The 17751-nt window shown below is 30.4% G+C and overlaps 1 protein-coding gene across 4 annotated transcripts; it reads left to right on the forward strand.

Annotated features, from left to right (window-relative positions):
* Positions 1-17620, forward strand: LOC132949071 (acyl-CoA Delta-9 desaturase-like). Of its 4 annotated transcripts, XM_061019839.1 has the most exons (11): positions 1-11; positions 617-706; positions 882-1096; positions 2864-3072; positions 3195-3267; positions 3338-3454; positions 10305-10554; positions 10664-10794; positions 13126-13331; positions 14879-15064; positions 16940-17620. In XM_061019839.1, exons 7-11 carry the CDS (start codon positions 10371-10373, stop codon positions 17274-17276), a joined length of 1044 nt encoding a protein of 347 aa, XP_060875822.1. In that variant the 5' UTR covers positions 1-11; positions 617-706; positions 882-1096; positions 2864-3072; positions 3195-3267; positions 3338-3454; positions 10305-10370; the 3' UTR covers positions 17277-17620. The 4 variants fall into 4 exon arrangements, with proteins under 4 accessions (XP_060875822.1, XP_060875825.1, XP_060875823.1 ...); XM_061019842.1 differs by lacking the exons at positions 1-11; positions 617-706; positions 882-1096; positions 3195-3267 and having other exon boundaries at positions 3051-3072; positions 10331-10554; XM_061019840.1 differs by lacking the exons at positions 1-11; positions 617-706; positions 882-1096; positions 2864-3072 and having other exon boundaries at positions 3099-3267; positions 10331-10554.
* The last annotated feature ends 131 nt before the right edge of the window (positions 17621-17751 follow it).

A 17751-nucleotide genomic window follows, 5' to 3' on the forward strand; every position in this document is an offset into this window, starting at 1 on the left:
TTTGTTTTTACGTTAGATTTTATTATTTTATTTTTATTTATGCACAAATTTGCATACTTAGGCTTAACTGATAAGAAAATATATATTATTTACTAGCTGATCCCGTGCACTTCGAATTTCGATGCCCATTCAATGTACCAACTCTATACCTATAACTCAAACTTTGTTCAATTCGTTATTTAATATGGTGTTCAAAATTTATCATAACTTTTCCGTTGCCCGGAATAAAAATTCTGATTCGCAGCAGTATATTATTAGGTAGGCAATCTACCTGCGGTAGGTCGCAGACCCCGTGCAGTTTGTACGTAAGTGTATGATTTAATTCTAATGTGTCAAAGTTATACCAAGTTTGGTGGATTAATACAAAATCCTAACCTAACCGTACTAATATCGGATGAATAAAAAAAAACTAAATTTAACCATTTTTTAAATTAGCCTGTCTTCTTCCCAGAGGTCTAATCTACACACAAACATTCATTTATATATATATTATATATATTGACAAAAAATAATAATACAAATCAACAAACATGCCCAATTAACCAATAGCAACCAATATATAATACACTATTGCGTCACTGTTGTATTTTTTACATCCAGATTTCCTACTTTTCAGGTGAATTTTCCTAAAAACCTTCTCCTGGCAATTACGAACATCTTAAAAAAAAATTGAGCCAAATCGGACCAGCCGTTCTCAATTGATGAGGTAACGACATTTTTCACGCTCCACTTTTATATATATAAATTGAACGACACTGAACGAGTGAAACTATTGTGAAGCTACAATGCTATCAATCTTTAGATTCTATCATTAAAAATCTAAAATGGAGATTTGAAAAAATGTCTAATATATCTTCAAATTTCTTATTTTTGTCTGGTAGAAATTTATCGACTATGGGAATTGATGATATCAACAAATGGTCGGATGATCTAGCGTTATTATACAGTGTTGATTTGAATGGCAGTGAGCTATGCATAGAAGTTCAAAGTTTCAAGTTTCAAGCTTCTACATTAATAGAATCATTTAAAGCTGCCACCTCTTATGACTTTAAAAGTTCATACATCAACATTCTCTACAAGATGTATACCCAAATTTGTAAGTTTTAACTACAGTTACTTGCGAGAGAAGTTTTATCAAATTAAAGCTTATAAAAAAATATCTCCGTTCCACCATGGGTTAAGAACGTCTATAGAATTTAGCCATACTTTCAATTGAACAAGAAATTGCATCTAAGATGGACTACACTCCTATCATTCGTTATAATTTATAACAAATTATAGTTAGTCTCAAATTTAGTCTACATTTACAACAGATATTAACCTGGACACCTGGTCATCTATATAGAGCCTCTTCGGGTCATAAATTCGTAATAAACGTGGTAATGATTGATGGACGATGGTACATGGATGAATGGATACACGGACGACGATTATGGCAGGCGTTTAGCAATGTTCTAAATTAGCCGAAAAAAAACTGAAACTGATTATCGACTTCTTTATCATATTTAACAATTTATTTTATATCTATTGAAAATTATCAACAATTGATTGACTCTGTGTATTGGAATGGTTGTAAATAAGATTTTTTTGTAAAAGGAAGAACATTTCAAGGGGGGTCAGAACCCTAGAACCCTACACCTGAGTACGCCACTGATAGTTGCCTATTAATTTTAACTATTCTATATCTGGATCCTTTTTGGTTTTTTGTGTAACTCTAAAACAAATGACATGAATATACATGACATTTTCACTGGTTGTTTATATTGGAATTTTTTATACACGATAACATTTTAAAAATATTTTGATTTGTTTTGAACTGTTAACGGATATTTTCAGTTTCTATTTTTTTTTTTTTTTTATGAAAGTCAATAAAATTTTATTTGTTGGGTTAATAAGCTTGAAAATTAAATACAAGGCTCCTAATATATTGTTACAATGAAATTTGAAAAATATTAAAAATCCAGTCAACATTTTTTTTTTTTAAGCATTTTAAGTTCAAATGTTGACAAAACACGTACAAATCACTAAAATGGGCAAATTATTTGAGTGAGAAATTCATAAAAAATTTTTTTTGAAATCTAAGATTTGAAAATGTAATTCAAAATTCCTCATGTGTTTGTCTACCTTTATCAAAAATAAAAAACGTCTACAAAAACGTTAAATTCAATTTTTACGAACTTTTGAAGTTCATATTTTTACAACATTGGATATTCACTCGATTTCTAATGTTCCGATTTTCTTATTTTGTTGTAATTAAAAAATGAATTACTGTAAATACACACAATTTACACCATATGTTTATTTTATCAATTCCCATACTTGAGAAAATTTTGACTCTTTTTGAGATGTTTGCAGAAATTTTTAATTTTTTTTTATCTAATTGCCAATAACATTTTATTTGATTGGTCAAGAGTGTGAAAATTTAATACAAAGCTCCTGATATATTGTTACTATAGAAGTTTAAAAATATTAAAAATACATAAGCACAGTTTTTTTACAAGCATTTAAATTTTAAATTTTGACAAAATTTAATAATTATTTTGTAGTTAAAAATGTATAATTTATTATTTATGTATTTATTGATATTTTAATTAAATATATAAACATGTAACGCATAGAAAACGTTGATAAAAATATCCAAAAATATGTAAAATAAAATCTATTCAATTCAATTCAGTATGAGCAAAAAAATCAATCAATGTAAGTAATTTGGATTAGAGGAAAAAGGTGTGTAAAAAATTAAATTTTCAATAACCTTAACAGTTTAAGAGTATTAGTGTATCACTTTGTATTAGCGTTGGATGTTATTTCTCATTGAGAATTCGTAGTTATAGTTATTGTAAACCATGATAATATATTTCAGTGTCAAAAACTACGACTACTTGGAGGAAAAAAATAAACCGGTACGCATAACAAAATAAATCGCCTTGAGCAATATATTATACTATTGTGTCTTATATGTTATATAATTGGCAACATGAGCTAATCCAACTTATGATATAAATACGCCGGCAGGCTGTGTAAGGTATTTAGTCAATATTGGATATTCCGCAAATAATGGGCAATAGGACGGTAAGTATTTCTTATTAATTTTGAATTTATAATGTTAAGTGGAACAATGCATTTCTATTTATTTTATTTATTTTTCTATTTTATTTTTAAAAAATGTTGTCTGGAATCTTTTTTATTGATAGGTGTTTTCTTTGTTTCCGGTAGAAAATTGTATGTTGATTGTACTTAAGACAGGTCTGACATTTTTGGGTTACGGTAATTTTATCAGATTTTCATTCAGAATCATTTTTTAAAAATAATGACCGATTTTGTTTACTTTTTATAGATCAGCAGTCTCGTACATTACACGTCACATGAACTGAGCGGCAGACGGCTAAATATATTATAAGTATTTATAACAATATATAGTGGTGTCTCATTTGTGTCATAAGATAAATTTTAAGTGAGTACCTAGAAACATTAATTTATTTAGTACATAAGTAGTGCGTAGTGGCATCAGCATAGGTGGGTACATTATAGAACTACAGGGGTAGTATTTTACAGGATAAGTGACTCTCGGGGGCTCCTCCTCAGTAGTCCTTATGGCTTAATATATTATCATAAATATATTACTCATTAAAGAAATAAACATGAATAATAGTAAACATATAATATAGTAAATATTATGTAACTTACCTAAAATACACAAAAACTATTTTAATATAATATATCTATTTTTTGATAAAAAAAAAAAATATGTAATATTTATAGTTCATTCGATACTTATCAATTTACAAATCACAAATAAGTATATAACATAAGTGGCTTGGCGTCTTACTCACTTCGCTCTCCAACCCCTTGTCGGACATGCCGTCCTCGCTTGAGGATTCCGCCTCAGAACCTAAGGGTAGTCCACCCATTTAAAATTATGAAACAGTGAAAGTTTTAATTTTAAAAGAAAACGTATTTTATATTAGCGTAAGGTTAAACGCCTTTATTTTTGTTAAAAAAGGATATACTTACTAGATATACAATGGTTCATCATTCTTAGATATTTAATCGATTGTTCTATTGATAGCGTTTGTTTGTATGTTCGGGATAAACTCCGAAACTACTGAACCGATTTCGAAAATTCTTTCACCAATACAAAGCCACATTCTTTGTGAGTGTCATAGGCTAATTTAAAAAGGGATGTGATCACCCCCGGTAGGTGCTCAAACAGGAATTTTGAGATTTACGATAGAATTTTTATCACGTATTGGCAGTGAATAATTATAATCGTTAATTACTCCACTAAAACGCAACATTTTTGAAAATGCTTTCTTAATTCACGGTGAAAATATGAGAACAACCTCTATTCCAAATTTCAAGTCTGTACGTTGAGTAGTTTTTGAGATACAACGATCAGTGAGTCAGTGGTATTTGGATTTTATATGTATAGATAACTAACATTATCGGACTTTATTTATGCCTAAAACCTGCTCCGTGATATCCTCTTTCATTTAAAAAAAATTGCATGACAATTGGATAAGAAGTTTCGAAGCCAAACCGTAACAAAGATTTCCTCTTTTGCTTGATTTCAGTTTTATTTATACGTATATTTATATATACGTTTTTTATATATGGATAGATTTAATATTTTTAAATTATTAAATTTATTTTTTTAAATTATTAAATTTATTAAATTTATTTAATATATTTAAATTATTAAATTTATTAAATTTATTTAATATATTTAAATTATTAAATTTATTAAATTTATTAAATTTATTAAATTTAACATCACATACGTACATATAATATAAATTTGAGTCGCTATTTATCATAAGATACACAATGTTCATGCTTGTATAGTTGTATTACCAAAATTAATTGTATTTTAGAAACATTATAATATATGGCATATGCTCAAACTTGTTTAGTAGGAACCGAATTTTAGTGACGCGTAGCACCTTTATGTGTGAAGTTTAATTATAGTTACATAATATATTATGTAATAGTATTGTATTATGAATGTGTGGATTTATTATAAGAATATTATTTTAGCCGATATCTGTAGTAGGTACGTCGGTTGCACCCATAGCCCATAGGTATGAATATTTTTTTGTCTTTGGAATTTAATGAAAATCTTGTTTCTCTTAAGTCGTAATTTATTAGGATTGAATATTATTAGGAATTATATTCTGTCTTACTGACATTAAACTTTTCTAGTTTTTAAATACTTACACCAAAATATTATATAATTATACATAATTTACGAGTTACGAACTAAAATGAATTGCTTTCTGTTGACAATCGATAAACTTTATCGGCATACCTTTGTTCAGTTTTACATTGTAATAGCTAGAAAAGACTACCCCTATCCCTAGGTCCGGCTTACTAAGTTGCAGTTTATCTATTTTACTCAATGATCAAACTGGTTTTCTCGCTCAATATACAATATGTACCAGTAGTACCACCATGTAATGGTGCACTAAGAAATTGTTTTCCAAAATTTGAATTTTAAAGAGATGCTCACTCAGTCACATAAGGATTTTAGATTTAATATCGAAAATTATGGTTGCCATTGGTTACTGATTATAATTATAGTACATAATTATACTGCCGTCCTAAGAAAAAACGCCGTAATTTCCTTCTATGCCATTTTGAGAAAAATTTCATTTTATGTTTAGTAGTTTTTGGTAGTTTTATTTTCATAAATATAATATTTTTCAAAGTAAAATACATAATTTCTTATGGAAATATACCTGATGAATGCAATGGAACTATTTAATTTAATTTTCCAAGATATCATTGTTTTGATATTTATACTAAGTAAGCTATTAATTATTCAGAATTTTTTACATTATAATAATAGTACATAATTATACTGCCGTCCTAAGAAAAAACGCCGTAATTTCCTTCTATGCCATTTTGAGAAAAATTTCATTTTATGTTTAGTAGTTTTTGGTAGTTTTATTTTCATAAATATAATATTTTTCAAAGTAAAATACATAATTTCTTATGGAAATATACCTGATGAATGCAATGGAACTATTCAATTTAATTTTCCAAGATATCATTGTTTTGATATTTATACTAAGTAAGCTATTAATTATTCAGAATTTTTTACTTGGCAAAAATGCCGCAATTCTGATTACGGCTTTTGATTACGTCATACATTAAAATATTCTTGACGAGGTGTATCGATAACTGAACGAAAAATAATATGTGTCCGATGTATAATGACATCAAAATTTCCAAACATTATCAGTAATTTAAAATTGCATATCTAAGATACGGGCGATACGGCTTAATGGCAACTGGTTTCCTAAGCAATAACAAAGCCGTAAATATAGATTATGCGGAAGTGCTAAGTAAAAACGCCATATTTTAAACAAAACTTACGGCAATCTTTCTTAGCAAAAAACTGTGGTTAAGAGGACGCTACACCCGCATGTGTTGTCTGCGTCTTACAAATGAACAACATAGCAAAAACTGTTTTGCGCGGGAAAGAACCGAGAAGGCTACAATCATAACTAAGAAACGAGATTTTCACCACATAAAAAGAAGAACTTTGGCTATACAACGTTGTTTTTATTTTTTTGATATAATTTATGTAAAAAAAGTTTTTCAAGTTTGAAAAACACAAACAATAATGGTTTTTGAAACGGCAAGAACTTTTTCAATAAAAGTGATATCAGAAAAATAAAAAACAATGTTGCACAGCCAAAGTTCTCTTTTTTTATGTGGTGAAAATCTCGTTTCTTAGTTATGACTGTAGCCTTCTCGGTTCTTTCCCGCGCAAAACAGTTTTTTGCTATGTTGTGCATATACAAGACGGAGAAAACACATGCGGGTGTAGCGTCCTCTTAACCACAGTTTTTGCTAAGCACCGATTATATTTTATTACTTTTGCGGCAATATTGTTTTCTTATGTTTTCTTCTAATTCTGGATAAATAATCATAGTTACGGCATTTTTGTTTAGGAAAAACATGTAAAACTATAATATTAAACGTAACACAGTATTATCTCATTTTTTTTTCGATTTATGGCGTTTTTTCTTAGGACGGCAGTATAATAATAGTATAAAATATTAGTATTTTTTTGTATATTATGTATAAATCATAAATGGTTGCCACTGATAAAATTGAATTGTTAATATGATTATCATTGCAGGATACACCTAATTTTAACCTGCATTTAATATTTGCTCACTATATTTTTTACTTGTGCAGAATAAAATCATAATTATATACGGCATGAATATAGTATTAACACTATTAACCCGTAAGAAAAAAGTCACTTATTACTATTCGCCGATTTAAAATTAAAAATTTTCTTTTTTTTAAATTTTAGAACATCATTACACGGACTTTTAAATAACGAATTGAAAAAAGTTAAAATCATATAAAAGTTGGAATTTTTTACGGGAAACGAAGTGCTCGGTGGTCAGGTAGTATATTATAAAGATATAATATACAGCAGCCTTATCTATATATATATATACATGTATTATAACTTTTAATATAGACAAGCACAAAAGTAAGACCGAGAATTAAAATAACTCATTCACGTTAAAACTACTAGGATAACATTTTACAAGATAATATTGGATCAGGGTTATAATATTATTATGATTAATAATTTTGTTGGTTAACAAATACATAAAAATAATTTAACTATTTTATTAGATTTCAGCACTGATTAAACTATTAAAGTATTACAGTACTTTTGTATTTATTATTTTATTATTTTATTATTATTATTATTTTTAAATTTATAAACTAAAAATACAGACATACAGTATATGATGGTTAGAACATTAAAAATACGAGAGATAAAAGTGGTGGGCATCAACTAAACCCGAGTGACCTGGAGAATAATTTTATTTCTTGTCTGGCGTCAACTAAACCAGTACCAATATTATTAAAAAAAAACCTAGGAAGTAGGTATGTTATATAATATCATGTATCGAATTTTATTTGTCATTGAAGAGGTTACTGGAAAGGCAGGATGGAAGTATTAAATTTGATTTCAATATTAAATTTGACGACCAGCTAGCCTAAATATTACTATCATATTATATAATGATATTTTATTATATTATTTATTAATTATTTATTATACTGTTAGTAATATGACAAAGGTTGAACTAATATTTGACAGAAACATAATTATTATAATAACATTATATATATTTATAATTTGTATCATAAACGTTTTTATTAATTTTTAAGTTAACATTAACGTAGAACATTTTTCAACAATATATTCATCTTATAAATAGCTTACAATTAATCCAAATATTTTAAATAGAATGACATTTATTGTGTTTGTAAATAATAATATACGTAAACATTAAACGTAATGGTAAATAATAGTTTCAAGACATAATGTTAAAACATAAGTTTTTTTTTTTAATTACAACAAAATAACCTAGATCATTATTATTTGTTAAAATATAAATTTCATTCCCCTTTCTATCTTCAAATGTATATTAAAACATAACGTAGGTAAGTACTAAGAACGCACATAAAAAAATTGTGATTGTTTTTTCAATAGGTATTAGATTTTGATCGTAGCGATGAATGTATTGATTTTACAAGGATAGCTGATGTGTGCTTTTTTTGTTTTTGAAAACAAGTTTAACATGGATATGTTTTTATGTAACAAGTTATTTTTTTCTAACTGATTTCTGCGAGGCCGGTTTGCATGAAGCTTTGTCTATTGCCATAGAGAGACAAATCTACAATGAGAAAAAAACTAAAAACCTAACAAAACGTAACATGTTACTAGATATTTTTTCCACTGCACTATACCCAAAAACATATCAATACTATCTAAATTTTCCTTGCAGAGGAAAAATATATAGTAGCATGCTACTTATAAAGTTACAGGCTAAGTTAAATGAGTACCGTACATATTTAAATTATATAAATTATAAGTACACATGTTCTTAACAAAAATAATAAATAATTAATTAATAAAGTAGTATAAATAAATTAGTGTGTAAGCATCAGTTTATAGTCTACGACGCAAAGACAATAAGATTGTAATTATAAATAATAATATAGGAAGTAGAAATTCAAATTTTGAATTAGCTTTAAAAATTATGGTAAAACTTTAAAAAAAAATAACAACGGGAACTGTCATATATTGTAGACAGTCTCTAATATAATGGTATTTCTATACTCTATTTAGGCTAAAAGTATACAAAAACGCGCTGTCATTGGCTACACCTTACTGGCACACCCCCCCCCCCCCTCACCACTAACCTAACCCCTAACCTGCGTATCACGTGACCTACCTGCACGAAACCAGACGCGTTTTCGTTGTACACTTTTTCACTCTTAGCCTGAATATATTAGAATAATTGCTCTGGTCATCAAATTCAATGGATGATTTTCGTAAAAAATTGGATCTAAGTGGTTTTTGGGAGGACAAAATTGAAAATGTTCAGTTCTTTTTAAAATATTCGTGAAAAACTAAAAAAAAATACAAACATTTGTTAACATTTATTAAAATTTTAATATTATTATTAAAGTATTTGGTAACCTTGGTTACAAAAAGTTAGATTGCCTTCGCTTAGATTATAGGGGGTTTCCCTCTTTATCAGATGTTGATGGGTTAACGATGTGTGTCCGATTCGCATTCTGTTGATTGCAGTTTCTATTTTTCTTGAGATGTCCGGTGGAAAGGGCCATGCTAGGAATTAGGATGGTGTGTTTAATTTTGTTAAGTTTTGAAGAACTTATAGTGTCCAAGCCCGAAGTGTTGCTTGTGATTATTTTTGATATAGATTTAGCGTCGTGTAGGGTAAAACCATTAAGTTTTATAGCGTCCGGGAAGGTTATTGCTTTGCGAGTTTTTTCGACGGCTCTCTCGTTCCCCGCGATTTGACTTTCACTGGGAATCCATATCAAGATGATAGAGTAGCCGGAATTCGTGAGGTAATAATTATTATTTTCTGGATGATAATGTCACATGTATTGCTAATGTAATCTTTCCTCTCTTTTCTCGAAGAAAAGGCACCGATTGGCCTATAATAATATAACATATCTGATATCAATTCTTACAGTTAGGGGTTCCCAAAATCTAAAAACCAATTATTTTTAAGTACCTAACTATTCGTGACTCGATGAATTTGATCTAATTAACAATTAAGCGTAGGAATTAGGAAATATGAATTTTGAAATGCAATACTAATTAATATTTAAGCCAAATTATATAACTAAAATAAATAATTCATCGTGACAACACCATGACTGTTATAACTTATAATCGTGAAATTGTAACTACGTTAAATTACCTACCTACCTAATGTTTCAAGTGCACTCACTTACAATATTACTGTAGTACCTAACCACAAGGAACGGCATTTGAAGAGATAGTTATAATGAACGACTCAGCAGAAATTTTAGTTTGCGGTGGTACTTTACCCGACGCTCGACCGATCGAAAAACAACCCCATCAACCGATTGTTTGGCGCAATGTTATATTGTGCTCGTTGGTCCATTTGGGTGCACTATATGGCGTCTATTTGGCGTTTACTTCTGCGAAAATCACTACGACTGTTTTCGGTACGTTTACCCGTCAATAATTATAATGTATAATTAATTAACAAAACATTTATTCTAAAATATATCATAATATATGACATTTTTTAAAATTTGTTGTTCTTGAATTTAGCCATCTGTTTGTATCAAATTACTGCAATTGGTGTCACCGCTGGATCACATAGACTTTGGTCGCATCGGGCGTACAAAGCGAAATGGCAATTACGTGTCATTATTATTGTTCTCAATACAATAGCGTTTCAGGTATTTTTGTAATTTTATATTTAATTTAATTGCATTTATTCTTCATTGTTTTGATAAGAATTTAGAATATAATACATATAATTGTGATTAATAATAATTAATATGACGTACCTATACAACAAAATGCACCATTACTGATAAGTCGAGTGGCCCACTGTGGCGGGTTCGTTGCAATTGTTTCGTCCAGTATATAATTTCTCTGGGTGGATACTATAGGTCAAAGGTCGAGACCAATAAACCATGGTTCTCTATAGTTTTAACCTCGGAATTTCATCAACGTTATATTTTCTGTGCGCTCGTACAAATCAAAAAAATACCTCTTCATCAAGTCTCAGCATTATACTCGTGACTATCGATCAATCGATGTAATAGTCTATATGCTGTGCAGGGCATAGTATAATCTTGTCGGAACATTAGTGCTTCTATCCGGGGAATATAATGGTAAATAGTAAATACACCTAATACACGTAGATCATACATTACGATCCCATTAGTATATAAAGTACTGCAAAAACGACAAAATTCCATTATTCCAACATATACCCGTCTATATATAATACTAGCTGATCCCGTGCACTTCGTTGCCCGTTAAATGTACAAACTGTTCAATGAGTTATTTAATATTCGATGTATGATATTCTAGATTTATCTTAACTTTTCTGTTGCCCGGAATAAAAATTCTTCAGGTAGGCAATCTACCTGCGGTAGATCGCGGACCCCGTGCTGTTTGTACATTAGTGTATAAATTAACTCTAAAGTATCAAAGTTATACCATGTTTGTCGTTTTTACTTAACTCCACCTACGGTGGAATAATAATATAATCAATTAATACAAAATCCTAACCTAATCTAACCGTACTAAAATCCGATGAATAAAATAAAACCAAATTTAATCCTTTTTAAATCAGACAATCTTCTTCCCAGAGGTCTAATCTACATACAAACATTCATTTATATATAGCCTTAAAACTTTGGTTCTTCAGTACCGGTGGGTAATAAAGAACCAGCCAAATGATAGACTTGACCTTGAACTTTAAATGTTGGCATGAAATTTCCATGTCTAATTTCTGTTGCACCAAACGATGTCATTTGAAAAGCCGAATTATAAACACGTATCATGTCAAAAAAATGTTTTGAATTATTGTGAGAAAAATTTAAGAGACTTTTTAATGGTTCAGGTGGATCAGCAATGTCTTCCAAAACAACTTTTCCTCCTGAACAACAAAAACCTGCAGGCTCTTTGGACCATTTCAATGCACGACAATAATTACATTTTAAATTCATATTTCCAATGATAACGTGAGAATTATTTTTATAATCTATTAATTTATCATAAGTAAATGCCGACATTTCACGGCGACGCCATGGAACTTGTGGTTCATCTAAATTTTCGTTGTTATTAATATTGTCTGCATTAATACTACCAACACTATTGGTAACAGATATATTATTTATATTATCATCATTATTATCGCTGTTAATATTGCAGTTATCTGGCGAGCCATTGTTATTTAGACTTAATCTAAGTAAACGTTGACGTTTTATTATATTCGATGAACGACCTAAATTAATTTTCCTTTTCATTGTTATAAATTTTAATAATTAAAAGAAACGAATAAAAATTTAAAAATTATAGAAATTAAATTAAATTAAAAGTAAGTTATTATTAGTAATTTACTTATTATTAGTACTGTTTACTATTTAAATGCAGGCATCTTGAATATTCGACAATTCATCGATAGTCGATGCACAAACATTAAGCAGCGTTCCGACTTTTACGAAGCTTCTCTTAAAATGTCGGTCGGTCCGTCCTTCGTTCACTATAATGCGGTGAATTTCTATAGAATATGCGAGAAATTGTGTTTTTTTTGTATTAACATAGATTATATTATTTTATATATTTAATCTATGGTATTGATTTAAGTTATAATATAATAATTAAATAATTATAATTATAGTTTTCCATTAGCAACGAATAACGATATGAACTATTACGTCGCGCAACGGTGATATGGAAGGGGAAGTTTGGGCGGCCACGTCTAGCCGCCGTCCGTTGCCGTACCGCGAACCTCACCCACCCAGTCTACGTAACTGGTCATTATTTATGATAATTGATAACTCCTTTGTTTTTAAAGTTAGAGAATCGATCAAAAGCCTTAAACCTTCTCCGCAATGAGCTTTTCAATTTAAAAAAAAACCCATAACGATCGGTTCAGTAGTTTCCGAGAACATATCACTCAAAGGTTTTCATTTTCACATTTATATATTAGATAATACTACGACTATAATACAGTATACACCGGGCTTAACTGGTCGTCACGCGTCTTACAGAATTCGGTTTACGAATGGGCCCGCGATCATAGGCTACACCACAAGTACACAGATACGAATGCCGATCCGCACAACTCGAATAGAGGGATGTTTTTCTCGCACGTTGGTTGGCTACTGTGCCGGAAACACCCGGACGTCATCGAGAAGGGTCGAACCATCGACACCAGTGATTTGTTGGCCGATCCGATTGTGGCGTTCCAAAAAAAGTAACTATAATTTATTTTATCGAAGTAAACGTAATAACTACCTATGTGTAATAATAAACTGCAAAGGAGTAGATGGGAATTTACGGATTCCCGTGTGTTTTGTTACTCTTATACGATTAGATATTATGTTATAGAAGCTGTAATATTATAAGTCCTGTCAAATAATTGATGAAATGTTAAGCATATTATACTAGGTATCGGCGGTACCGTTTATATAAAAGACCAACTTTTGTTTGAGATAGGATCAATAGGTCACCAATAAAATACATTGCTGATATATTAATATTATAATAATTCCATATAACAAATGTAATGTTGGCAATTATAAAATTTTTTTTAGATTCTGAGCGGAGTGAGAAAGCTAGTGGTTTTACAATGGTGTTTATTTTATTTTATTTTTAAATTTAAGTTTAACATTTTTATAAATACACTTTATTGCAAGTTTTAGAGTTTAAAGCATATATATAATGTATCAACGTTTTGTATAATTGTTCGCGCATTATATTTACAATTTTGTTGATTATAATACGTGACGTAATCGCATTCGTAATCATTCCAAACGAAACGTAGTTAAAATAATGTGGATGCCAGATCAGTCAAAGGCAACGGAAAAGCCGAAATGCACGCCAAGAACACAGCCTCCTCAACTTCCTTAGACATCATTCCACTCACCACTTTTCAAAATACCATAAGAACATTACAACTTATATCAATGCAAGCTTGGAAAAATATGTGGGCAAAACAAAAAACAAAACTTAATGAAATAAAAACAGCTACGTATTCTTCGCTGGCCTAATAATCACTCTGATAGGAAAAAAGAAACTATCATCAATAAGTTAAGAATAGGTCACACCAGAATAACCCATGGTTACCTAATGTCCCGAGAGGAGCCCCTCATGTCTGTCTTGCGAGATCAAACTCACAATAAAACACATTCTTACCGAAGCAAATAGGAACCGCAATCAATTATTATTATTTATTTATTTATTGGAAACAAGAATACCGACGACATACTTGGACCGATTCTTCCAATACCAAGCATATTCGTTTTCCTTTTTACTAATTTAATCATTAGAATAATACTATCTTAAAGTTTAAGCTCATATTACCATATTCATTTGTTGTTATATACCTAACTCTTTTATTATTACGTAATTTTTTTTTAAATTGTATATTCAAAAAAAAAAAAAATTTCTTTCCCAACACCAACGATGCCAAAAGCTATGCCACAAAAAAAATAAAAATAAATTTCGTTTGTATAGCTAATTTACGATTTAGTAGTTTACATAAATCATAAAAGACATTTCCCTGTTGGAAAATACTACCAATATAAGTTATAAGACATAATATACCTAATAATAATTACAATAAACGCGTAGTGCGCGTGTTGGTATTCTAATACTATATATTATATAATATGGTACTTAGTCTTACTAGTCTTAGTGTACTAGTTATTACTTATTGGTATACTTTGTATTTACAGAGATTTATTTCATCTATAATTTAAATTGCAAATTATATGATATTTGCTTTTTTTAAACGCACAGATATTTCTGGTTCCTGATAACATGGGCGTGTTTCATTATACCAACACTTATACCGGTGTACTTTTGGGGTGAAACGTGGAGCAATTCTTGGTACGTGGCTGTTTTGTTGCGGTACGCGCTCACACTTAACGGAATTTGGTTGATCAACAGCGCCGCACACACGTGGGGAGCAAAACCATACGATAGGTAACGATGAATTTTTTATAATAATCGATAGCCGGTAGGTTTATAACTAATGACTAATGACTATAATGAGACATTAGTATAAGTGTAGATATAAAAGTATAACGATAAACGTGTAAAACTTACAGTAAGACAATACAAAATGACGTAGATACTAAAAGCAGAAAAAACTATAATCGTCGGCTTGGGTGGTAGACTTATTGAAATTCGATTTTCTATGGGGGATTTATATGTATAGGTAGAGGCAATAGTTTTATACAATTTTCAAACATTTTATAAATAGCCCGCTCACGATGTTATGTGTATGAACAAACTGTTTACCTCAAAGCTGATTGTAAAAGCTAATTCACGTACATGATGGGATTCAGGGACTGTGTGCTATACATTAAGTACTCCCCCGGGCCAACTCCCACTCGGCCCAAACCCGACAAACTGAACCAAGATGTATTTTTATTTCATACTGCAGTTTCCTGATTTTTAAGTATCAATAATAGTTTGCAACTGCCCAGTGTAGTGATTTTAATTTAAAAGATTTAACTTTTCTATACTACGCGCAATACTAAAATGGCCATAAGCATGCCGTGTTTCATTTTTTTCCAATCCATCTATTTATTATTAATATGCTATCTCACTCAAATGCAGTGCTCTCTTCGTCTTACAAACTTATACATTAACAACATGGTCTGTAATTTTTAAGCAGAATCAATGTTATATTGTATTAGCTTTAATATTAAATTAAATTGGTCTATACCGTCAAACGTAGGTACGCGTAAGAACAATAATAATTAATATCAATATCGGGGGGACGGAGTGGCCTAGCGGACTGAGGCGTTGGTTGTGACGCGCACGACGCCGGTTCGATACCGGCCACGGGTGGAATTTCACTTTGGGCAGTCATGTTGTCCGGAGAGAGAGGCCGCCATCCCCCACCCGGGCATGGCAGGTACCTACGGGTGCCCACTAGAAAATTCTACCAAAAACCAAAAACGTGTTCCTCCAACCATTCCTCACCGTACCAAAAACCCTACAGTACCATCCTACAGCGAATGGCCTCAGTTGCCGTTCTTAAAACCAATGAAAAAAAAATAATAATACATTTTAATAATATCAATATACATTATACATATAACAATAATACATAATAGTATTTTTTAAGTTGAAACAATCTTATTTTTATATAAAAATATATAATGTGTTATCAATGTATAATGTAATGTTATGACGGAATAACTATTATAATATTAAAATATTAAAAAAATTTGTTTTTATAACATAATCACGTACGAACGCATAGAAGGTGCAGATAGATACGTGCAGACTTTCAGACCGTTCAGTTATTCTGCCCTCCTAAGCCAAAAGGCAGTAAGCAACAATGTAGTAGTTTTGAGAAAAATAACTTTTTCTGAATCATCTTGTTATTTTTATCATATTATAAAAATTAAATAATTACCGTATTTGAGAAATACTAACCAAAATATTACCGTATACTGTGGTCAGTTACTGTCTTTTTGCTTAGCATGTGTTATTTGATACTGCTTTTTTGCTTAGTATCATTCATATATATTTGTAAATACGTATATATGTTTAACCACGTTTATTACAAAAACTATTGCATTTACGGTATTTTTGCTAAGGAATCAAAAAATGCGCCTTATTAAAATAACGATTAATTTGATATAATAAACTCATTTTTCAAATTTTTTCGCTTACTGTCTTTTGGCTTAGGAGGGCAGTATTAGACTTGACATCGAAGTCTTCTGAGTCCATCAACCTGTTACCATATCAGTTTATCACTACCTATATAATATGTAATCACACATAATCGCAACTGTTTCTTATAACATGTTTTTCGTTTGTGTTGGGTTTTTTTTTGCGCAGGTCCATCAACGCGGCGGAGAACCTTGCTGTGGCTATAATGTCGGTGGGCGAGGGTTGGCACAACTACCACCACGTGTTCCCATGGGATTACAAGGCGGCGGAATTGGGCAATTACAAGTTCAACTTCACCACCGCGTTCATCGACCTGTTCACAAAAGTCGGGTGGGCCTACGACCTGAAAACCACGTCGCCGGAGTTCGTGTGCAGACGGGCCTCGCGTACCGGCCTGATCGAGTCCCAGGATAACTCGGTGCCACTACCGTGGGGCTGGAACGACCGAGACTTACCGCAGTCGGACCGCATGGAAGCCACGATCGTAAACAGGAAGCGAGGTTGAACAATAGAAAATTATTATTACTGTTGTTCGTATACCTACTAAATATTATAATGCGTATTGTCGCTTTAATCCTTACACACTGTGAATTCGCACCAAAAAATACCTAAAAAAAAGTGTGAACGTATAATAATAAACTCGCTGCGCATATTACGATTTAAAAGTTTGCTTATTTTACGATTGTAAATATGTATCGTATCAAATAAATATAAATCTTATAACAAAGCCGAAAAAATTTCAACACTTTATTATATATTATAATATTATTAATATTATACTACAATACCTATGTAACATCATATAATTATACACCACACGTCGGTCTATATTTGTATAATAACAGTATAATAAACGTTAAGTTTTTTTCAAAATTTTGTTTGTTTATTGAGAAGTAAACGTTTGTTGCCAATAATGCCGAAAAAAAATGTAATCAACGATTGAATCTATGATTTATAATCATATAGAGATATTTTACTCC

The sequence above is a fragment of the Metopolophium dirhodum genome, chromosome 7 (genome assembly GCF_019925205.1).
Source record: "Metopolophium dirhodum isolate CAU chromosome 7, ASM1992520v1, whole genome shotgun sequence".
In the NCBI taxonomy this organism is placed as follows: domain Eukaryota; kingdom Metazoa; phylum Arthropoda; class Insecta; order Hemiptera; family Aphididae; genus Metopolophium; species Metopolophium dirhodum.